The sequence below is a fragment of the Hypanus sabinus genome, chromosome 4 (assembly GCF_030144855.1).
Source record: "Hypanus sabinus isolate sHypSab1 chromosome 4, sHypSab1.hap1, whole genome shotgun sequence".
In the NCBI taxonomy this organism is placed as follows: Eukaryota; Metazoa; Chordata; class Chondrichthyes; order Myliobatiformes; family Dasyatidae; genus Hypanus; species Hypanus sabinus.
The window spans coordinates 14,972,646-14,996,848 of NC_082709.1; the positions used below are offsets into that span (position 1 = coordinate 14,972,646).

The 24,203-nt window shown below is 40.8% G+C and overlaps 1 protein-coding gene across 1 annotated transcript in view; it reads left to right on the forward strand.

Annotated features, from left to right (window-relative positions):
• The window catches only part of LOC132392511 (adenylate cyclase type 10-like), a 133,170-nt gene that overhangs the window by 61,566 nt on the left and 47,401 nt on the right, over positions 1 to 24,203 (forward strand). Inside the window, exons 17-23 of the mRNA XM_059966463.1 lie at positions 1,481 to 1,689; positions 5,470 to 5,619; positions 10,181 to 10,486; positions 16,087 to 16,401; positions 21,596 to 21,697; positions 23,156 to 23,192; positions 23,279 to 23,495. Coding sequence (XP_059822446.1) covers positions 1,481 to 1,689; positions 5,470 to 5,619; positions 10,181 to 10,486; positions 16,087 to 16,401; positions 21,596 to 21,697; positions 23,156 to 23,192; positions 23,279 to 23,495 — 1,336 coding nt within the window. The remainder of the gene's footprint in view (positions 1 to 1,480; positions 1,690 to 5,469; positions 5,620 to 10,180; positions 10,487 to 16,086; positions 16,402 to 21,595; positions 21,698 to 23,155; positions 23,193 to 23,278; positions 23,496 to 24,203) is intronic.

Sequence of the window (24,203 nt, forward strand, 5' to 3'; positions counted from 1 at the left end):
ATTTGCCCTGGTCTGGGTGTATCCACCACTTTATCATGCTTGGGCATTGATGTTTCCAAACCAGACCCTGATGCAGTTAGGATACTCTCCCTTATGCATCTAGAAAAGTTTATCAAACTTGTGCATTGACCTTCATTTCCACGTTAAATCACCCGGTTTCAAACCATCAGAGCTATTCCTATATTCTATCTCTACCCTCCCCTCCAACCTTCCCCATTAACTAAAACTAATCTATTTCCTCACTCTTTCATTTTTGACAAAAGGAACCTGATTATTTATTTATTGAGATACCATGTGGGATGGGCACTTTCAGCCACACAATTGATTTAACCCTAGCCTAATTGTAGCAGAATTTACAATGACAGATTAACCTACAAACCAGTATGTCTTTGGACTGGTGGAGGAAATAAGAGCACCCATAGGAAACCCACACAATTATGGGGATAATGTACAAACTCCTTGCAGACAGCAGTGGGAATTAAGCTAAGGTTGCCTGCCCTGTATAGTTTTGTGTTAACCACTATGTTACCCTGCTGTTCTGCATGAGTAGTGTACACAGTTTGTATTTCATTCTAGTGCACTAAGTTCACCTGTTATATATTTTCTGTCAAACTAATTTATGTAATGATCCAATTCAGGGAAAATGCACCAGTCTCCATAAAGGGGTCAGAAATAGAAAGAGTAAGCAGCTTCAAACTTCTGGGTGTCAATATCGCTGAGGCACTATCCTGGGTCCAACTTATCGATGCAGCTACAAGGAAGGCTCGACTGCAGCTATTTCATTGGGAGTTGGAGATTTCGTATGTCACCAGAACCACTTACAGATTTCTACAGACCTACCATGCTGCGTCACTGTCTGGTAGGGGGTTGGTAGTCTACTACACAGGATTGATAAAAGCTGCAGAGACTTGTAAACTTAGTCAGCTCCATCCTGGGCAATAGACTCCGTAGTATCCAGGGGCATTTTCAAGGAGCAATACCTCTAAAAGGTGGTGTCCATCATTAAAGATCCCCTTCACCCAGGTCATGCCTTGTTCTCATTGCTACCATCAGGGAGGAGGTACAGAAGCCTGAAGGCACACACTCAGCGATTCTTCCCCTCTGCCATCAGATTTCTGAAAGAACGTTGAACCCATGAACACCACATCACTACTTTTTATTATTATTTTTGAACTATTTATTTAATTAACTATTTAATATTTATACTTACTGTAATTCAGTTTTTTTTCTCTATGATTATAGGTATTGCATTGTCCTACTGACATATGCCGGTGATATTAATCCTGAATCTGATTCTGAAGAAAAATAATAGCGGAGGATTTAAGGACTTGTGATGTGCTCCATGCCCTATGGAATTTTAGAAGGACAGATAAGACACAATAATGTCACAGATAATGAACGGTGCTGAAGCTGTTGTATTCAGATTTGATGTATCAATAATAAGAAAAATCCATTGTCTCTCTTTATTTTCTGGTGACAGATTGCTGATGGAACGTAGCTACGGTGTGCCGTACTACTGCGAAGAAATACTCAGAAGTCTCTATAACAGTGATCTGATAATTTTGGAACCATTAGAAGAGGAGGAGGAAGATGAGAGTGATACAGTACTTACTTACACCAGGAAAAAAATGATTCTATCACATGATTCATCCATCGTTCAGTCACGTGAATCAAGAAAGGGGAAAAAAGGTAAATTTTGATGATAGATTAGAGTAATAGTACATTACAGTGCACATTGAAGCCAGCTGGGGCATTATCCCACAGCTGAGTATTCGATGAAAGGTCTCAAGCTGAGATGTCTTTTCCATAGATGCTGTCTGACCTGAGTTCCTCCAGCATTTCATGTGTGTCACTTTGGATTTCCAGCACCTGCAGGTTTCCTTGTGTTTGTATTTGAAGTTGCCCAGTTCATTAATCTTTTGAAGAGAAGTGGTGCAGTATAACTTCTGCTTAATGCTGATTATTGGATTTGCGTGAAATTTTGGGAATCCATTATGCAGATTGTGAACTTATTCGTTGGTCCTCTACCACATTTTCAGGAACTCCTGTTGGAGATTGAAATGCCTTTAGATGGAAGAATTTTAGGCTCTGGCAGTGATTTTCAGATAAGTTGGACAATGGCTAGGGGGGAAAGGTAGCTCACACCAGGCAACAGCCAGCAGGGCTATTGTGGTCTTCCCTGCTCCATTTTAAATATTAAAGTATATGTTTTTAACCTACCTTTTTGGTAATGTCTCCTGGCTACATTGCAGTCAGAAAATCCAGATAGAGCATGGCCAAATTCTGTTCACTTTGACACAGGCTATTTCAAGGAAAGTACTTTTAAACGGAGGGTATGGCAGAGAACATAGAAGCTGGGTGTGAAAGGACAAGGAAGGATTTGGGGGGGGGGGGCGGGGTGAGCACACGTAAAGTGCTGGAGGAGCTCAGTAGATCAAGCAGCTTCAATAGAGGGAAATGAACTGTTGTTCTGAGATGAGACTCTTCATCAGGACTGGAAAGGACGGGTTTAGCAGTGGGGTGGGCAGAGCAGGAGGCACTGGAAGGGGTTACTTGATGAATCGTTACAAAGGGAAAGGTAGATAACTTGGATGTTCCAGGCAAATTGGCCTCAGTACTGTCATTGGGCTTCCATATGTACTAGAATTTTATATGTGATACTATCTGAAAGCTCTGAGCATGCCCATGTACATATCTGAACCAGCAGGTTTGAGTACCATTGCTTTTAAGGTTGAAATAAGTGTAAATCATTATTGCCCTTGGTGTTAAAGTGGAAATAAGCTTCTCCACTTTATGCTGTCACAATTTAATGCATTATGTGATTATTATAACTATTGTCAAAACGATGAAGCAAGGACATCTGAAAACTGACTAAATGGCAAATTAATTCAACAAAACCTTGATTAACTTGAGATTATAAGGAAATCAGGGCAGGACAGCAGAAGTTCAGCTATGATTTTATTGTATGAATAGAGAATCTTTAAGGAGTAAAAATGTCTTTTTCTGTTCCACATTCATAATGTTCTTTTGTATGTCGGCTGTCAAATTTCTAAACGCTGCATGTCATGTAAACTGAAAATGACAAGGTATACAGATTTATTTTTCTAAACTGTTGAATAGTGATATTATAAAGCTTTTATTGATTTATAAAGATGAAAAATCAGGCTTTCCGTTTTCTTAGATATCTTGCCAATTACTTTGTAGAAGCAGATTCTAAAGTGACATTGTGTTTAGCACATAGTATTGACATTAATTCCTGAAGGCCATAATTTGAATTTGCTTAATGGTGCTAACGAACTCACTTGCAGGTTTAACACACAGGTGCTGATTATCATCAATTCTCTTAAAAGAGAAAAAAAGACTTGCACATAACGTTGTATCTTGTGATGCCTCGAGTTGACCTGAAGTGTTTATCGCCAGTAAATTAAACTTTGTCACTTTCATCAACTTTGCCTCTAAGTCCACTAGCCTTTAAATTTACATGGGTCATCTGTGACACCTCACTCCCTTTTCTCAATTTCTCGGTCTCCATCTCCAGAGACAAACTGTCGAGCGACATCTTGTATAAACCTACCAATTCCCACAGTTCTCTTAACTATACCTCTTCACATCCTGTCTCCTATTCCCTTTTCTCAGTTCCTTCATCTCCACCTCATCTCTTCCTGAGATGCAGCTTTCCTTTGCAGGACACCAGAGATGCCCTTCTTCCTCGAAAAATGGTGTTTCCCTTCCTCCACCATTGATGCTGCCCTCACCCACATCTCCTCGATTACCTAAATCTCTGCACTCACCCCATCGTCCTGTCGCTTCAACATGATAGAGTTCATTTTGTCCTTACCTACCACCCCATGAGCCTCCATATTCAACACATCATTCTCCACAGCTTCTGCCATATTGAAAGGGATTCTACTACCAAACATATCTTTACCCACCCCCCCCCCCCCCCGCTTTTCACAGGGATCACCCCTCGAGAGTTCCCTTGTCTGTTTGTCACTCCCCACTAATCTACTAATCTCCCTCCCGGCACTTAGCCCTGCATGTAGCCATTCACCTGCACCTGCCCATTCACTTCCTTCCTCGCCCCCATTCAGGGCTCCAAGTAGTCCTTCCACATGAGGCAACACTTCACCTGCTGAGTCCATCGATGGTGTCTGGTGCTCCCAATGCGGTTTCCTCTACATTGGTGAGACCTGTCATAAATTGGGAGACTGCTTCGTTGAGCATTCCGTCCACCTTAAGTTGAACTTCCTGATGGCTTAACCTTTTCATTCTGATTCTCATTCCTGTTCTGACATTTCGGCCCATGGCCTCCTCTTGTTTCATGATAAGGCCACCCTCAGGATGGAGGAAGAACACCTTGTATTCCATCCGGATAGCCTCCGACCTAATGGCATGAATATAAATATTTCCTTCTGGTAAAAAAAAATTCCTCCCCCTCCATTCTATTATTTCCCTCTGTGGCCTCTTATCTCTCTCACTTGCCTATCACATTACTCCTCTTTCTCCTTTGGTCCACTGTCCTTTCCCATCAGATTCCTTCCTCTCTATCCCGTTACTTTTCCTACCTGCCTGGCTTAACCTGTCAACATCCAGCTGTCTTCTTTCCCCTCCTCAACCTTTTTATTCTATTCTCTTACCCTTTTTAGTTCTGAAGAAGGGCCTCGGCCAAAAGCGTCGACTGTTTATTCATTTCCATAGATACAGCCTGATCTGCCGAGTTCCTCCAGCACCTTGTGTGTGTGTAGCTTTGGATTTCCAGCATCTACAGAAGTTCTTGTGTTTAAAGTAAGGTTTAATTGGTCCATGTGATAAGATACAGGCAGACTGTTTATGCACTGCAAGCAGAAATCAGATATTGCTGGATGTCAGTTCAACTGGAGATCATTTACATCTCTTTGAAAGGACAGATCGGGTTGAAGGAATACAGTCTTTATAGCACAATCTATCTTTGGAATTACATTGGAGTGTTAGCCTAGTCAGGGGTTCCCAAACTTTTTTTATGCCATAAACCAATACCTTTAAGGAAGGGGTTTGTGGGCACCAGGTTGGGAATGCCTGGTAGACTCTTGTGCTTTGGTCATTTCAAAGGCCAAAGTACAACCTATTGAACCACAGATGACACTAAAACAGTTGTGCTTTAACTCTACTGACCCTATCCATTAAGGAAGGAACTGTGCTGGTGTGTATTCTGGGATATTTCAGGGTTGTAGATGCAGCATAGAGGTCCTGGTGGAGGAAATGACTGAAAAAGTAATTCACGGAGATAATGTTATAACAATAATTACAGCACAGGATGGGCAAACTAAAAGACTCTATTGCTCACATAAAGAGATGAATTCTTGGATTCCTGAAGTGTTTTAAGGACCACTCACAGTGATGCGAATTGGAATCAAAGTCCAGGTGATTGAATTAATTTCTGTTTGATTAAACATTTAATTCATTTTCTGGGAATAATTTCTCAATTTAAAGGCAAATTGAAGACAAGTGGAATGGAGATACAAAAATGTCAAAAAGTGACAACACTGGAACACAATGCAAAATCTGACCATCAGAAGTTTATATGCACGCTTGGAGAAATGGTAAACCTACAGGAAATTACCATTCCACTGACACTTAAAGGTTTGTCTAAAATTAGTAGCTAGAAATAAAACAAGTGTTCTTATGGGTACAGATATATATAAAGAAAATGAACCTGTCTTGCTTTTTGATTGCTTAGTGAAACAAAAAGTAATCCATTCCAGTATTATGAAGCAGAATTATATTCCTATTTGCTGAAGTGCATAAAAATTTATTAGCCTCAGCCCAGATCACCAGAAGGCTTGCTTGCACGGCATCTGACTGGCAACTGAAAGTCTATCTTGGCTAGCAATTAAAGTTCTCTGACTTCATCGCATCATCGTCACTGAGGCCTCGAGTCACTTTGTCAACAACCTCAGAGTAGATGGACATTGTAGAAATGACAGTTTCTTGGGAAGACCTGATTGAGGAAGTATTTTGAGTGTAAGAAAGCCAGATACCAGGAGCAGTGTCAGAGACAGGAGTGAATGGCATGATAGGAGCCTTAGAGAGAAGAAGTGTAGACATTTTGCTGGCTGGTCGTTCTGCAGAACCTACTCTCTCCTTGGCATTACGGGGGGCCATTGACATGGCTCTGGCCCAATAGCCCAATACTGCTTGGACACAAGCCTGTGCCTCATCAACTCTGGCTGAGTCACTTGAGCAAGGGCATCTGAGAATATTTCTATTCTCACTGAGCACTCCAATTTGGTGATACAAATTTTCAGTATTTTGAATCAGTTAAATGTTGTTGTCTTCTTGGAGATCAACTTCCTTCATTTCTCAGAGGAGGTAATAGAAAACTAGATACTTCTGAAGCGCAAGCCTTCCTCAAGAATATGATTGATCTTAGAGTGGCAAATTATCCTCTCTTTGAGGATTTTGTTTCCATGCTTGAAAGATCAAAGTTCAAAGTAAAATTTATTATCAGAGTATGTCTCCACATCCACCCCTGAGATTCCTTTTCTGTGGGCATACTTAGCAAATCTATAGAACAGTAACTGTAAACAGGATCAATAGACAACAAACTGTGCAAATGCAGATATAAATTAATAGCAGTAAGTAACACACATGAAGTAACAAAATAAGAGTCCTTAAATGAGTGTAGTTTATTCCCTTTTGTTCTAGAGCCTGATGGTTGAGGGGTAGTAATTGTTCTTGAACCTGGTGATGCGAGTCCTGGGGCAGCAGCGAGAAACGAACGTGGCCTGGGGTGGGGGGGCGCGGGGCGGGGTGATGGATGCTGCTTTTCTACAGCAGCATTTCACGTAGATGTGAATGGTTGGGAGGGTTTTACCCTTGATACACTAAGCTAGATCCACTACCTTTTGTTGGATTTTCCATTGAAAGGCATTGGAATTCCCATACCAGGTCATAGTGCAGCCAGTCAGCCCCCATCATCATTACACATCTATAGAAGTTTGCCAAAGTTTTTGATGACATGCCAAATCTCCACAGAGTACTGAGGAAATAGAGATATTTATGTGATGGTTTAAAAGTCTCACAGTTGTGCTTACACACTTTAATTCGTGTGACTCAGTGAAAAGTGTAACATTCCTAGGCTTGCGTATCTAGATAGCTAGGTTTCAGTATTACACGGTCAACTCTGACCAATGGAGGCCCTCACCTAGTGATAAGCACACTTCTTCCTCCAATTTTATACCCCCATCATCGTCGTCGTCATCATCCTTATGTGCCATGTCATATGACATGGGCATGCATGGTCTTTTCATTACCATGACTGTTCTTGGCAAATTTTTATACAGAAGTGGTTTGCCATTGTCATCTTCTGGTTAGAGTCTTTACGAGATGGGTGACCTCAGCCATTCTCAATACTTTTCAGAGATTATTTCCCTGGTATCAGTGGTGGCATAACCAGCTCATAGGACTATCCACCGTGCTCCCATAGCTTCATGTGACCTTGATTGGGGGCTAAGCAGATGCTACACCTTTCCCAAGAGTAACCTGCAGGCTAGTGGAGAGAAGAAGTCTTTATTACAACTTTTAACATGCTGATTATTAAAGCCTTTGCTTACATCTTTATGCAAAAGTCATTACCTCACAGAAAACAATCCTGTTTCTAATTTGAGTGCACATTTTAGTCTAAAATATGTAATTGAAATATAATATATGATCTGAGCATGTGCTTCCAAAGAGGGAGGATGTTTCCTGGTATGAACTTGTCACCAAAATGTCTTTTGTATCAATTTTCAATTTTTACTGCAACTAGATTGGTTACGGGATTAAATTTGGAGCAATTTTAGGGTGTTTGTAGGATTCTTAATGTTTTAATATTCTCCCTTTCTGCAGGTTCTTCAAAGTTCAAAGTAAATTTTATTTTCAAAGTACATTTAGGGTGCCTTTAAAAAGTATTTGTCCCCCTTGGAAGTTTACGTGTTTTGTTATTTAATTTGGCTTTTTTTTTGACACTGATCAACAGAAAAGACTCATGTCAAAGTAAAAACAAATTCCTACAAATTGGTCTAAATTTCATTACAATTATTAAACAAAAAATAATTGATTGCATAATTATTCACCCCCTTTAAGTCAGTATCTAGCAGATGCACCTTTGCGGCAAATACAGCCTGAGGATCTGTCTCTATCAGCTTTGCACATCTGGACACTGCAATTTTTCCCCATTCTACTGTACAAAACTGCTCAAGCTCTGTCAGATTGCACGGGGCTTGTGAGTGAACAGCCCTTTTCAAGTCCAGCCACGAATTTCCAAATGGATTGAGGTCTGGACCCTGACCTGGTCACTCTAGGACATTAACTCTGTTGTTTTTAAGCCATTCCTGTTTTTATATTTGGGATCATTGTCTTCGTGGAAAACAAATCTTCTCCCAACCACCACTATGCTTCACAGTGGGGTCGGTATGCTTTTGATCAGGTGCAGTGTTTGGCTTATGCCAAGCATAGCATTTGGTCTGATGGCCAAAAAGCTCAACTTTGATTTTGTGAGACTATGGAACCTTCGTCCATCTGAGTTCAGAGTTTCTCATATGCCTTCTGGCAAACACTAGCCAAGATTTCATGTGAATCATTTCCACTTTTTTCAACAGTAGCTTTCTTTTTGCTACTCTCCCATAGAGCTGCGACTGGTAAAGCATCCGGGCAACAGTCGTATGTGCAGTCTCTCCCATCTCAGCCACTGAAGTTTGTAACTCCTCCAGAGTTGTCATATGTCTCTTGGTGGCCTCCCTCACTAGTCCCCTTCAGTTTTTGAGGATGGCCTGCTCTAGGAAGATTTACAGCTGTGTCATATTCTTTCCACTTCTTGATGATTGACTTAATCTGTTCTTCAAGGAATATTCAGTGACTTGGAATTTTTCTTGTATGCATATCCTGACTTGTGCTTTTCAATGACTTTTTTTGTGGAGTTGCTTGGGTGTTCTTTTGTCATTTTGATGTAGTTTTTGCCAGGATACTGACTCACCAGCAGTTGGACCTTACAGATACAGGTGTATTTTCACTACAATCGACTGAAACTCCTTGACTGCACACAGGTTTCAATATAGCTAGTACACCATAACTAATTATGTTACTTATAAAAACAATTGGCTTCACCAGTGATGATTTGGTGCATTGTATTAAAGGGGGTGTGTACTTACGCGATCAATTATTTTGTATCTTAAATTTGTAATTAATTCTAGCACGTTGTAGAGGTCTGTATTCACTTTGACATGAAAGAGTATTTTTCTGCTGATTGGTGTCAAAAAGAAGCCAAATTAAATCTACTGTGATTCCACATTGTAAAACAATAAAACATGAAAACTTCTGGGTGGGGGTGGGGGAGAATACTTTTTATAGGCACTGTATGTCATCACATGCAATCCTGAAATTTGTTTTCCTGTGAGTATACTCAAAAAATCTATAAAACAGTAATTATAACAGGACCGATGAGAGATCAACTGGGGTTCTGTGTGAGATAGTGATTTAAAAAAACATTGTTTTTTGAACTTTGAGCAACTAACGCTTGCAGTGGTGGGCAGTGACCAAGCAGTCCCATTAGCAATCTCATTAGAGGTCTCTCTGACCAATATGGCAGTGAGCAGTAGGACTGCTGCTATTTGATTGAATCCTCTCACTCACGAATTACTTCCCCTTGCACGATGCCATTTGACTTATGGGAGTGAACAAACTCTACCAGTGTAGTAGAAAATTGGATACAAATTCTCATTCCAAAGATAGTCCAAATAGGTGCAAGATGAAAAAGGAGGATTCTAGGCCGAGGCCTATGAACAATTCTGAAAAGGTTAATGAAGAAGAATCACAATCTTCTGAGTCATTTCACTGCATTACTGCAACAACAGACAGAAAAATGTCTACAATGAAGGCTACTTATCAAGGGGTTTCACATGGACTGGTGATCCAAGTTGTCCTATTCCTTTGTGCCTAGTCTGTGGCAAACAACTTACAGGTGCAGCAATGGCTCCGACAAAACTGAAAAGCCACTTAACTACAAATCACAGCCAAAAGTGCTGACTAGAAAGAGCGTAGCCTGGGTGGTGAGCATCTCTGATGATGGTGTTGCTTTCCTATACAGCCACTATGCCATGGAGCCATTATGTTACATATAATGCATAATATCATAAAATTAAATGGGTTTTTCTTTTTGTTACAGGAATTGCTTTAGCTCAACTTGACAGAATGAACACAACAGAACAGGTGATTGTTAAGTGTGCATCTGTCATTGGACACACTTTCACCACTAAAATGCTTCGGTACATTTTACCTGGAGGTGCTGAGCAAAAATTGAATCAATCACTTATATCGTTGGTAAAATCACGTACGTTAGAATGTGCATCAAGGACCAACAGTAGCTTTGGTGCACCAATGGAAAAAAATGAGGAAAGCCATCTCGTCCAGTGTTTTTGTATCCACACAAAAGATTCCAGGGAGCATCTACAGGAAGAGGATGATGAAATAGGTAAAGTTTTGGAGAATGAGATGTACAATGTACTGTGTATGTTAATCAAAATGGCTTCTTTGGTTTGCTAGAGTAGGAATGCTTTTATGTTTGGTAAGTGTTTTCTCTCATAGTTGTTTAGCTTTGGACTTGCTGATGTGGGGATTGTATTCATTTTTTAACCAATGGGGAATGTTATTTTGTCTTGTGAGGCTGGGAGCTTGGGGGCTTCGCGGTCTTTTCAGGGGAGGCGGGAAGGAGACGCTGAGGAAGGAGGATGTGTGCTGCACTGCTCAGTCGACCACCGGGGGTGGTCCCAGGTGCAAGGACGTAGAGGTCGGAGGAAAGTGACGAGGGATCGAATGGTTCAATGGTTGAGCTCCAATGATGTGCACTAAATTGACTGAACTTTGATAAGTTGGCGCCTTTTACTTTATTTTCTTTTCCTTCATATATATTGTATTGCATAGTACTCTTTTAGTTTTAGTAAAATCTTTAAAGTGTATTCCATAACGGTATCTGGTGTGAGTTTGTTATGGTGTGTGAGCGCGCAGCATAAACTTGATTCTCACAGCACTTGCGTGTACGGGAGGTGGGGTTGGTGTGTGTGGCTGGATCTCCTTTTCCCCTAGACATATACCAGCCTGTTGGGTAAGTGTTACATTAGAGTTGCCAATTTCTATTTGGAGCATGCTTTATGAGAATAGGTTGAGTGAACTTGGCGTTTTTTCCTTGGACTGACAGAGGATGAGAGGTGACCTGATAGAGATGTATAAGATGATGAGGGGCTTTAATTGTGTGGATAGTCAGTGGCTTTTTCCCAGGGTTGAAATGGCTAACATGAGGGGGCATAGTTTTAAGGTGCTTGGAAGTACGTACAGGGGGGATGTCAGAGCTAAGTAGTGGGTGTGTGGAATGCACTGCCAGTGATGGTGGTAGAGACAGATACAATAGGGTCTATTAAGAGACTCTTAGATGGGTACATGGAGCTTAGAAAAATAGAGGGCTACGCGGTAGGGTAACTCTAGGCAACTTCTGGAGTAGGTTACATGATCGGCACAACATTGTGGGCCGAAGGGCCTGTAAAGTGCTGTAAATTTCTGTGTTCTATTTGTAAAGCTCTTATCTGGTGTCCAGAATGAACCTTCTGACTTTTATTTTATTGGGATGCAGTGAGGAATAGGCCCTTTGAGTCACTCTACCCAGCAATCCCCTAGCCTAATCATGTGATAATTTACTTTTTGTAATTTATTTTTTTAATTAAGTTCATCAAACAAACGTTTGCATAAGATGTATCTCAGATATTGTACATATACATCATATAATCATATATATCACAAAATCTCCACAAAGTATTTATCCAGGGTATACACTTATAGAAAAGAGTGGAAAGAAAAAACAAGCAAAAGGAAAGAACTATGTACAAGTAGTGAGTGATCTTTTTTTTTGATTTGTGAGAATAAAATCAGGCCTATGAGGCATTATGTAGTTAAACCATTTTTCCCAGTATGAAACAAATTATTCCAGCTTATGATTAACAGATGCTGTTATCTTCTCCATTTTGTAAATGTCCATTGTAATTTCCATCCATGCATTTAAAGTTGGACTTTCCTCTGATAACCATTTCCTAGTATGAGTCTTTTTATCAGCCACCAACAGTTTATTCATTAAATATTTATCTCTTTTCAACCATTCTTGAGGAATATATCCAAAATATATGGTCTTACTCTCCAAAGGTATTTCACATTTAATGATGTCTTGTAAGGCATTGTGTACCCCACTCCAATAGTTTTTGATAACAGGGCAGTCCCAAAAAATATGATAATGATTTGCATTTTGATTTCCACAATTTCTCCAGCATTTTTAAAGTTAGCCAAACCATATGGCTCTTCTGAAAGGGGTGAGGACTGTCTTTAGGAAACTCCCAGTCTCTTCCTGATGTGTTTCTCTCGGCTTCCTCCCGTCTCCTGCCTTCTCGATTCTCGCACTATTTCCCAAGCCGAGCCAGACAATTCCTAAGCCAGGCTTTCTTTCATTTTGGTCATGCTGATGGACAACCCTCTGGCCTTCATGTCTGTAGTCGCCTCTTCCACTGTCTGGTACAACTGCGTTCTGTTATCATAAAACACTTGAAGTTTAGCAGGGGACGGAGTTTGAAATCTAATCTTATTTTGCTTTCGTACTCGCTTCAGAGTATTCTTTGCGTTTCTGGAGGACCGTGGGGGGGGGGGGTAATCTTGGTCGAAATATATTAATTTATCCTCTAAAAACACTCTCTTCTTACCCCGGGCCCTTCGTAGAATCTCCGCCTTGGTGCTGTACCAAAGGAATTTAATTATAGTTGAGCGTGGCTTTCTATCTCTGGTAGGTTTCAGAACAAGCGCGTGGTGCGCTCTTTCAACTTCCAGCTCCATAGCCGGGGGAAGATCCAGCGCGTCCCGCAGTAACTTTCCGACAAACTCTGTCATAGATGGGCCTTCCACTCCTTCAGGAACATTGTAGATTCTGATATTTTTCTGCTGTGATCTTCCCTCCAGATCAAGCAGTTTACCTTCTTGGTGATGTATGATTTTTATTGTCTTGCTCAGTATCCGTTCCACGTTTTGAATGTGATCTTCCACCTTCTCAATGTGAGTCTCTGCCACTGCTATTTTTTGATTAACATTGGCGATCTCTGCCTTAATATCACGGAGCTGCTGCTTTATGTCTTTCTGGACCTCCATTATTTCTTTCAGGATTTCGCTGCTTCGACTGAACGAGGCCCGGCGGCTGCCTCGCTCGCACGCGGTCGGGCCAGAGAGCCGCTCGCTGCACTCCTCTCAGCTGCAGGCTCCGCAGTGTCGCTTTTTAAATTTCCATTTCTTCTCCCCATTCTTGCCCCTCTTTTCAGTTCAAATATTTTTCGAAAAATATTACATTTGACGTGTTAATGTGGCTTAATACGCATTTTTCCAGAGGAGCTAGTGACTTAAGCTGCCATTCTTGATGATGATGTCACTGGAAAAACCCTCATGTGATCATTTACAATAACCAATTAGCCTATCGACTAGTATGTCTTTGGACTTTAGGAGGAAACCCACAAGGTCACGGGGAAAACGCACAAGCTCCTTACACACAGCGGCAGGAATTGAACCATGATCGTCTGTACTGTAAAATGTTGTGCTAAGCACTACAGTTACTGTGCCATCCAGCTTTTAAGGCTGCATATGTTAGCCAAACCCCAATATGTGATAGAATTGCTTTTCTTGAACAGAAAAATAAACCCATCACATTCTTTAATGCCCAGAGGTAAAGTAATCTAAGGGATCACTTGGCAATATTTGATCTGGCCTTTAAAAGTTTGCCAACAGGATATTATTTTAAACATTGTAATTGGAGCTTTATATTAGTGAATAGAAGAACCATTGCCTTAAAAATGTCGACATGTACATCTTCACTTCTAATTTCATGGTGGAAGAAAGGTCATTTTCTTGTGGGCATACTCAATAAATCCAGTAACCATAATAGAATCCATGAAAGACTGCACGCACAGACAACCAGTGTGCAAAAGGCAACAAACAAAGAGAGAAAGGAAATAATAATAATTTAATAAAAAAGCAATAATTATCAAGAACATGAGATGAAGAGTCATTGAAGTGAGTGTGTTGGTTGTAGAAACTGTTTAACTGATAGGGCAAGTGAAGCTGGTTGAAGTTATCCCCTTTGGTTCAGGAGCCTGATGGTTGAGGGTTGGTAACTGTTCCTGACCTGATGGTGTGAGCTCTGACGCTTCTCTACCGTTATCCAGATGGCAGTGGCAGAAAGAAAACATGGCCTGGATGGTGAGCGTCCCTGATGATGGATGCTGCTTTCTTGCGACAACACTCTGTGCAGATGTGCTCAATGGTGGGTGGTCTTTGCTTGTGATGGACTGGGCCATATCCACAATTTGTAGGATTTTCTGTTTAAAGGCATTGGTGTTTCCATACCAGGCCATGATGCAACCAGTCAATATACTCTCCCCCACACATCTCTGGACGTTAGGCAAAGTTTCAGTTGTCCTGCCAAATCTTAGCACACTTCTAAGGAAGTTGAGGCGCTGCTGTGCTTTCATCATAATCGCACTGGTGTGCTGGGCCCAGGACAGGTCCTATGAAATGATAACACTGAGGAATTTAAAGTCGCTGACCTTCTCCACTTCTGATCCCCTGATGTGGACTGGCTCATAGACCTTCAATTTGGGTGTTTCATTACCGAATTCAAAGATGTACAGTAAGTGAAATGGTATGCCACTCGATTGGATGGTTTTCCTGTTATTATGATGCTGGATATTGACGTGTGGCTTTCCCCTGCACTGACACTCGCGGGTGCTGCTATTTGAGCAGCTCTTTCTTCTATTATAATTTTATTTCCTTTTTATTCAGGAAGCACTTTGCTTTAGTGTAAGGAATTGTTATACTGTGTTCTGTGCAGATAAAATGTAATTTCTTATTTCCTAACTTTTTTTAATAAAACGTAAGGTTGGAAGGAAGCTATTCGGACAATCAAGTCGCTGCCAATTCTCAGCGTTCTTTTTTGACTCTTCCACCCACTGAAATGTTTTTTTCTCAGATACTCACCAACTCTCCCCCAGTTCTCCTGCCGCTCATCAACATTTGGGGTAATTTATAGCAATTATAATTTTAATTAACTTCAAACAGCCAAATTGTATGATCATCAGGAAAACATGCAAGCGCCACAGCTGACATCCCAGGTCAGGATTTAACCCAGGTTGCTGGCTATGTGAAGCAGCCGGGCAACCAATTCCATACAGTACTGTGCAAAATCTCAAGCACACAGAAACATAAAAAACCTACAGCACAATACAGGCCCTTCGGCCCACAAAGTTGTGCTGAACATGTCCCTACCTTAGAAATTGCTAGGCTTACCTGTAGCCCTCTATTTTACTAAGCTCCGTGTATCTATCTAAAAGTCTTTTAAAAGGCCCTATCATGTAAAAAAAAATGTAAAGTGAAGTTGCTTTCAAAAGTAATGAAAAGTTTCCAAATATCTAAAGGTTTGCTATAAAGAGCAGAAAGCAGTAAGCAAAAAAATACTGAATCCACTCAATATTTTGTGTGATCATCCTTTGCCTTTAAAACTGCATCAATTCTCTTACGTACACTGTTGTGGAGTTTTATCAGAAAGTGGACTGGTAGGTTATTTCAAGGATCTTGGCGAACTTGCCACAGTTCTTCTGCAGACTTTGGCTGTCTCGCTTCTGTGTCTCTGGGTAATCCAGACAGCCTCAATGATGTTGAGATCAGGGCTCTGTGGAGGCCATACATCCAAAACTATATGAAAATTCTTGGGTGTTTAAGACTTTTACACATTACTGTATGTGTGTGTGTGTGTGTGTATATATATATATATATATATATATATATATATATACGTGTGTGTGTGTGTGTGTGTGTGTGTGTGTATGTATGTATATATATATACAGAAATAGTTTTTTCATCATTGTTTAGTAATTGGGGAAAATAAAGCACAAATTAATTCCAAAATAAAGAAATAATTCCAAAAGATTAGTGGACAAGATGACAGTGTATGATTCCATTAATTTGCATCAAATTATAAAAATTGACGTTTCTGCTTTCAGATTTACGAGAGAAGGCTGCCGTCTGGAGCTGCAAAGTGATGCGATTCTGTATTGCTCTTGTGCATGAAACAGCTAACGACCTGTGGCTAAAAGACCAGAAAAAGTCACTTCACTTAAAGTGCACAAAATTTTTGGAGAATGCAACTCGAAAATGCAGCAGCTGTGGAGAGGGTGACTTTATTTATGAGCACCGATCTATGGTGAAGTTCAGTGTTGCTGAAAGTGAAAGCACCAATCAAAGACGAAGAGAATTATACACCACAATCAGTTACGGAAATATACGAAGCTATTCTCCAGAGAAAATTAGCGACCAGGGTAATCAAATTCTATCCAATAAACCATTAAATATATAGGTAGAGGTAAATAGTGGAGTTGAGCACCTCCGCTCCAACCACCAAAAGTAGAACCTCCCAGTTCCCATTCTCATTGAAAGTGTTGGTCCACCGCCGCCTTTTGTGCCAAGGTGAACCCACCGTCAGGGTGGAGGAGCAACACCTGATATTCGACCTGGATAGCCTCCAACCTGATGGCATGAATAACAATTTCTCCTTCTGGTAAAACAGTCTCACTCCCCCGCCCCTCTTCTGTTCACCACTCAGGCCTCTTATCTCTTCTCACCAGGCCATCACCTCCCCCTGGTTTCCCTCCTTCTCCCCTTTCCCCAATTGTCTCCTCTCCTGTCAGATTCCTCCCTCTCCTGCAATACACACAATGTGCTGGAGGAGCTCAGCTTGGTCAGGCAGCATCCATGAATGAGAAATTAACAACCAATGTTTTGGGCCGGGACCCTTCAACAAGACTGGAAAGGAAAGGGAAGAAGTTAGAGTAAAGAGGTGGGGAGGAGGGAGAAAAGCAGAACAAGGTGGCAGGTGGTAGGTAAAGCTGGGAGAGGGGAAGGGTGAAGCTAAAGGCTGGGAAGTTGGTCAGTGGAAGAGATAAAGGGCTGGAGAAAGGGGGAATCTGATGGGAGCGGATAGAAGAAAGGGAAGGAAGAGGAGCACCAGAGGGAGGTGATGGGCAGGCAAGGTAAGGTGAGAGTGGGAATTGGGAATGGTGAAGGAGATGGGGTGGGGGGGGGGGGCAGTTTCCGCAAGTTTGAGAGCTCAGTGTTCAGGTTGGAGGCTAGCCCGATGGAATGTGAGATGTTGCTCTGCCAACCTGAGTGTGGCCTCATCACGGCAGTAGAGGAGGCCATGGGATCACACGCTGGAATAGTAATGGGGAAGTAGAAGTGAAATGGGATGCCAGCTGGAGATCCTGTTTTCTCTGGCAGACGGAGCATAGGTACTCGGCAAAGGGGTCTCTCAATCTGCATCGGATCTCCCTAGTATACAGGAGGCCACACCCGGAGCACTGGATAGAGTAGATGACCCCAACAGAATCGTAGGTGAAGTGTCGCCTCACCTGGAAGGACTGGTTGGGCCCCTGAATGGTAGTGAGGGAGGAGGTTTAGGGGCAGGTGTGGTACTTGTTCTGCTTGCAAGGAGAAGTACCAAAAGGGAATTCAGTTGGGGGGTGGGGGGGAATGAGTGGACAAAGGAGTCATGTAGAGAGTGATCCCTGCAGAAAGTGGGATCCCATCACCAAGCACACCTTCCCCTTCCTCCCACTATATATAAACAAAAAAAATCATGACATTGTAGTGATTCCAAAGCTGATCTGTTTCTGATTCTGAATACTTCTGGAATTGAAAGAGCTGTGGAAAATCCTGAGATGGAAACCATCTTGTCCAGGAAAAGGTGGGGTGATTGCCATTTCTAATGTATTTCTCCATCACTCCTGCTATAAGTCTTTCTTCTACATATTATCAAAGCTGTTATTCATGAATAATTGAATTAACTATTATTTACATCCTTCATATAAATGAGGATTAAAAATCTTTGCATTATGTCTCCATCAAAATGTGCAATTTATAGTAATTTAAAATAAATAGAACGTACAACAGTATAGTCAATATAATATAGAAATACAGTTGTGTCATCATGAATTAAGCAGTCTGATGGCCTGGTGCAGGAAGCTGTCCTAGAGTCTGTCGGTCCTGGCTTTTATGCCATGGTACCGTTTCCTGAATGGTAGCAGCTGGAACAGTTTGTGGTTGAGGCGACTCGGATCCTAAATGATCCTATGGGCCCTTCTTACACACCTGTCTTTGTAAATGTCCTGAATAGTGGGAAGTTCACATCTACAGATGTGCTGGGCTGTCTGCACCACTCTCTGCAGGGTCCTGTGATTGAGGGAAGTTACAGTTCCCATACCAGGCAGTGATGCAGCCAGTCTGGATTCTCTCCATTGTGCCCCTATAGAAAGTTCTTAGGACTTGGGGCCCACACCAAACTTCTTCAACTGTCTGAGTTGGAAGAGGCGCTGTGGTGCCTTTTTCACCACCCAGCCGGTATGTACAAAGTACGTGAAATCCTCAGTGTTGTTTATGCTGAGGAATTTAAAGCTGTTCACCCTCTCAACTCCAGATCTATTAATGCTAATAGGGACTAGTCTGTCTCTATTCCTCCTGTAATCCACAACCAGCTCCTTTGTTTTTGAGACATTGAGGGAGAGGTTGTTTTCTTGACACCACTGTGTCAGAGAGATGATTTCTTCTTTGTAGGTTGCCTTATTATTGTTTGAGATTAGACCAATCAGTGTAGTGTTGTCAGCAAATTTAATTAGCAGATTGGAGCTGTGGGTGGCGACCCAGTCATGGGTATACAGAGTAAAGGAGAGGGCTAAAGACACAGCCTTGAGGGACACTTGTGTTGAGGGTCAGAGGGGTAGAGGTGAGGGAGCCCACTCTTACCACCTGCTGGTAATCTGGCAGGAAGTCGAGGTTCCAGCTGCACAAGGCAGGGCGAAGACTGAGATCTCTGAGCTTCTTGTCGAGCCTGGAGGGAATTATGGTGCTGAATGCTGAACTGTAGTCCAAGAACAACATTCTCACATCCTATGCTGTGCCAAATACTGACTACTTATTTTCAGTTACTGTATCACTATTAATTTTGGTAGTCCTTGTTTTTCAAATAGTGGTAAAATAATTTAAAAATAGTGCTGATATGTATATCCATTACAAATTTCTTTTTGTATTCTATTTTTAATGCTCTTACTGTAGGCTGGTAATGAGTTGACTATTAAGGTGAATGCAAGCAAACAGCAACATAACTCAATGCATGGGAATAATGATGAAAGAGGTCATTTCAATTAAATAAGCATGATTAGGGTAAATATGATTTTGGTATACACAAACATAGAAGTTTGAATGTTCCTTCCAAGGGAATATGAAGGCAGTTACTATATGAAAATTCACTGTTCGCCAGGAAGCAATAATTTAAACTCACACCAGTATAAATTTAGATCGAAAATGTATTGACAGCATTTTTCAAACTAGAACAAACACAATAATACCATGTAATACAAATATATAAAACCCTATCCTAGGAAACAAATACTTCTGCAACTTCCAAAGGAAAAAAATGCCAAACTTTCTTCAACGTTGTGTTCTCACCAGTTAACTCAAGTTACCTGCACGTCTTCCGTGAGAACATTGTCTGCATGAGGATTTTCCAACGTCAGTTTCTGCCCTTTCAAGTGGGTTCTGTGTTCTTCTCTGATTTCCTTTCTCCTTCTCCTTTTAAAAAAAAATGGCTTCCCCATTCTTTTCCCGCGCTCTCTCCAAAAGAAAATGTTAACTAGACAAATCTTATTTGCTAGTCCAATAAGCCCAACTTAATTGTGTAATGTAATTAAAGGAACCCTTATTCAATTTTGAGAAAACCTGCAGAAAGTGCAAAATACTCAACAGCATAACTATATTAACAAAATAAAACATGGTCTTAAACCAGGGTATTACATAGTATTCCAGAATGCTGTAACTGGCTGTGATACCAGCTTTTGTAATTTTTGTCTGATCACCAGGATCTTCCCTGGACTTTGCTTTCACGTAAATTCTATCTTACTGCTAAGTGTTACCATTTAGTCTATAGTTATCCAAACCAGCTGGAATTGTAATCTGCCTGCTAGAACAAAAAATTCTTCATCTTATATATTAAATTCTCAGGTCTCTTCCACAATTTCATCCATTAGCTGATTTGTTCAGCCTACTAGAATAAAAGTCAGACATAGCAAATCCAGAAGGCAAAACTGAGGATGGATGTTGGAATTAAAACTGTGATTTAATGTTTTTTCAATGCCTTTGTAGTTCAAAGTAATTTAATAACTACATTTGAAATAAAAAAATAAACTTTTTAAATCCATCATAAAATTCAGAAATTTAGGCAGGAGAGTGGGGTTGCAAGGGGAATGTATCAGCCATGATGAAATGACGGTGCGTGCTCGATGGGCCGTATGGTCTAATTCTGCTCCTATGTGTTATGATCTAAATAATTAAAAACATTAAAGCAAATATTATTTCCCTTTTTCCTCTCAATCAGTCGAGCTGAATTCTCCATTAAAATCAGAGTTTCAGATCTTACACCAGGTGCATCTGTTACAGTATCGTAATGTAAATCAATCTTCCGGAGTATATTTTATTTGTTAATTTATTTGTCTTTTTAATTTACTTTATGTGTTGTGTATGAGTTATATATATGATGCTGTGCACTTTGGTCTGGAGGAACATTGTTTCATTTGGCAGCGTACATGTATATGATTGAATGACAATGAACTTGAACTTGCTGAAGAACTATGGCAAGACAACAGAATCAAGCACCAGAAGATGATGGCAGATTCAGAGCCTTGAATCTATCAGTAAGCTCTGTAATCAGCAACTGTAAATATGCTTGGGATTTGAGCCAGTTTAAATTTCTGAATGTCTGCATTCCCTTCAGAAACGTTAGTTATTGCTGGCAGATCGGGCTTATTTTGTTCTTTTTGAGTTGAATATTCATGCACAGTTGTGCTGTTACCTTACTCTGGCACTTTGTATATTACTAAATCTAATACGGTACTTGTCTATCACTTCCTCCTCGTGCCCCTCCTCCCTCCCTTTCTCTTTTGGTCCACTCTTCTCGCCTACCAGATTCCTTCATCTCCAGCCCTTTACCTTTCCCACCCACTTGGCTTCACCTGTCACCTTCTAGCTATCCCTCTTTTCCTCACCCCAGCTTTTTATTCTGGTGTCTTCCCCCTTCCTTTCCAGTCCAGAAGAAGGGTCTCTGCCCAAAATGTTGACGGTTTTGTTCATTTCCATCGATGCTGCCTGATCTTCTGAGTTCCTCCAGCATTTGAGTCTGTTGCTTTGGATTTCCAGCATCTGCAGAACTTCCTGTTTTTGGCCAAATTTCTTGTAGGTCTTTAGGTACAACTCAGAATATGATCATGTACTTGCTCTAGAGATGTACTCCCTTTCAGGCCTTAAAATAGAAATTGCTAAAGTGATTGGAGGAAAGCTTGTCAAAAATTCAGTATATTATTCTTTTTGAAAATAATCTTGTCCTGCTTGAATATCTCTGATGTTGAAATTTTATTTTAATAGGGCATTTTGTTTGAAATAATTTCAGAGTCATTTTCTTTTCTCTAGATCTTCCTTCAAAACATATAAATACAAGTATTGTTAGCGTAGACCATGGAGACACATCAATTGGCCCTTCCTCCGTTAACATCTCCAAATATTTTGACCAAGGTAATGAATAAAAATAGTGTTAAGATAGAATAAAGGATACAATAGTTAAGATTGCTGTGAATTACGCCTTGGATGCAGGTCGGGTCCGGGTGCAGGTTGATGGGAGTAGGTAAAATGGTCCAGGATGGACTAATAGGGCTGAAGGGCCTGTTACTGAGCTGTGTTTTTCTATGACTCTATGAATGCATGCTAATCTAAATTTGCAATATTTGCAGAATTCACATTAAAAAAAATTGTCAAAAAAGGCCATTATCCTTGTGCAGTGCATCTTCGTGAATGTTTGTTACAATGCCATTCTCTCAGGTTTCTATAAATTAGCTGTCAGTGATTCTTGCTATTTCTTGTTTTAGATCATTAATTGTTCCCCAAAGATCACTAAATTATTCATCTCTGCTGGTCCATTTTATAGCTTAAAATATTTAATTCTCTCAATAATTTTCATTTTATTCTGATGAAATAACTTTCATGTGAAGAGAGGCTCCTGTTGGTCAGAGTTGATCATGGATCTTGCGTCCTGTCTGTCTAGATGTGCAAGCTGGGCCAGTACAATAGGAAAAGCAAGCTGTTGCTCATGCAGCAAGCCCCCCCTTCTCTACGCATCTGATGAACCCAAAGGAATGGCAGAGTCTGATGCACTTTGGTGCTAGCAGTGTCGCATGAGTTGCCAGTCACTGTTGAACTCAATATAGGACTGCCTTAGGGACTCCAGCTCTGCATTTTTCCCCTCAAGGTTTGACCAGTTCTAGCCTTTAACGTTCTGTGGTTCATTCCTGAAGCCTTCCCCATCAGTGGGTATAGTGGCAAGGGAACGGAGTTTGAGATCCATATTTTCCTTCTCATAGATGAGCTGCAAACTATAGCTTAGAATTCCCATCTGCCCGAAGTAACTGGTTTTGAGATGCCAGTAATCCACCTTTGCCCCTTTTCCTGTCAGTAGAAGTGGCTCTGCCTGGCTTAGTAGCTAAGTCACACGTGAAAGCCAGGAGCAGGACTTGGTTGTCAGAGGCTATTTGAAGCGCACAGCATCGGGAGCATGTAATAGGTAGCGGGAGCTTATCCCCAGTACCACCCCCAGCTATAACAGCCTTAAGGAACTAATGTAAAAAGAGTATTCAGTAAATTATATACATTACGTAGTGTCATATTAATGAGATCTTGCTTTCATAGATCCCTTCTCCTGAAGGAGAAAGAGAATTAAATTCCTCCTACCTATTTGTTCCTTTATAAGGTTTTCAATCTCCATACTGTGTTACTGTTCTAAAATCATTGTCACATTCCAAAGCCCCCGTTATCCCTAACCGTAACCCAAATACTGCTTCTACAGAAAGACCATTACGTTAGCAGTGGAACCTTTCCCAGGTGTTACACAAGCTTTGAGAATAAATGAACCTTTGAATCTTTCAACCTTTGATTATGTCTATGTGGAAGAAAATTACAAAAAACATTTTTACTTTTCAGCTTCTATCATAACAAGCACAGAGGTACCAGCTGGCAGGTAAAACATAATGTGAAAACATTTTAACAGTTTGAAAGTTATATTGATCCATAAAATGAAATAATCATCAAAATGCTTCCTTACAGTGGTGATTCAGAATTTATTGAAAGAATAGATAATTTGATCAAAGATTGTGAAGGAAAAGAAAGCCTGTATGCCAATAATTGCGATTGTAATCCAATATTGGAATCTGTTTATTGTCCTCTTGTTCGCCACTGGATGGGAGCTGGAAATGTGGCAAAGACATTTTTCTATCTGCTTGAAACGTCTGCAGCTGCTTTGCATGTATCGAATAACTTGATGGTAAGTCTCACTGTATGCATTTTTAAGCAATGGGCAATTCAAGATGAATGTCTTAGCAAATAACTATTATCGAAATCTCAAATTGTTTGTGATTGGAGTTGTACCATCAATTGTTTGTGTGAGGGCAGCTTCATTTATCAGTCAGTAATCTCAAATCCATTCAGTATAAAACTGTTTGTTTGGAACCCTATGCACTGTGTAAACTTTCTTTCATCCGTTCCTTCCGTCCCCGTGGCTGCACAATGCATAGTAGTTACCAAGGTAGGCTACCAGGCACCTTCCAAATATGTCATTTCTAATCACCAAGGAGTAGAAGGCTTATCAGAATGTCACTTTCCCGGTCACATACCATTCTTTTCCTTTGTCTCTGGATCTAATTCCTAAAATTCCATACCACCAGAACTGTGGGAGTACAGTACATTCAAAAAGAGGGTTTGCAGTAGTTCAAGAAGGTTGCTGGTGAGCCACCAACAATGGATAATTATAGATGGACTTCAGCTGTTGAGAAGAGAGGAGAACCCCATCATCAAAACCACACTTCATTGGGCCCTTGAAAGTGGAGGAAACACGGGAGACCAAAGGCAGAAATGAGGACCCTGAACCACACCTAAAGAAGACAGTAAAGAAGATGGCCAAGGACTGTCAGAGGTGGAGGACCTTCATTGCTGCCTTAACCACCAGCAGCATAGCAGGCAGTAACTACTTTAA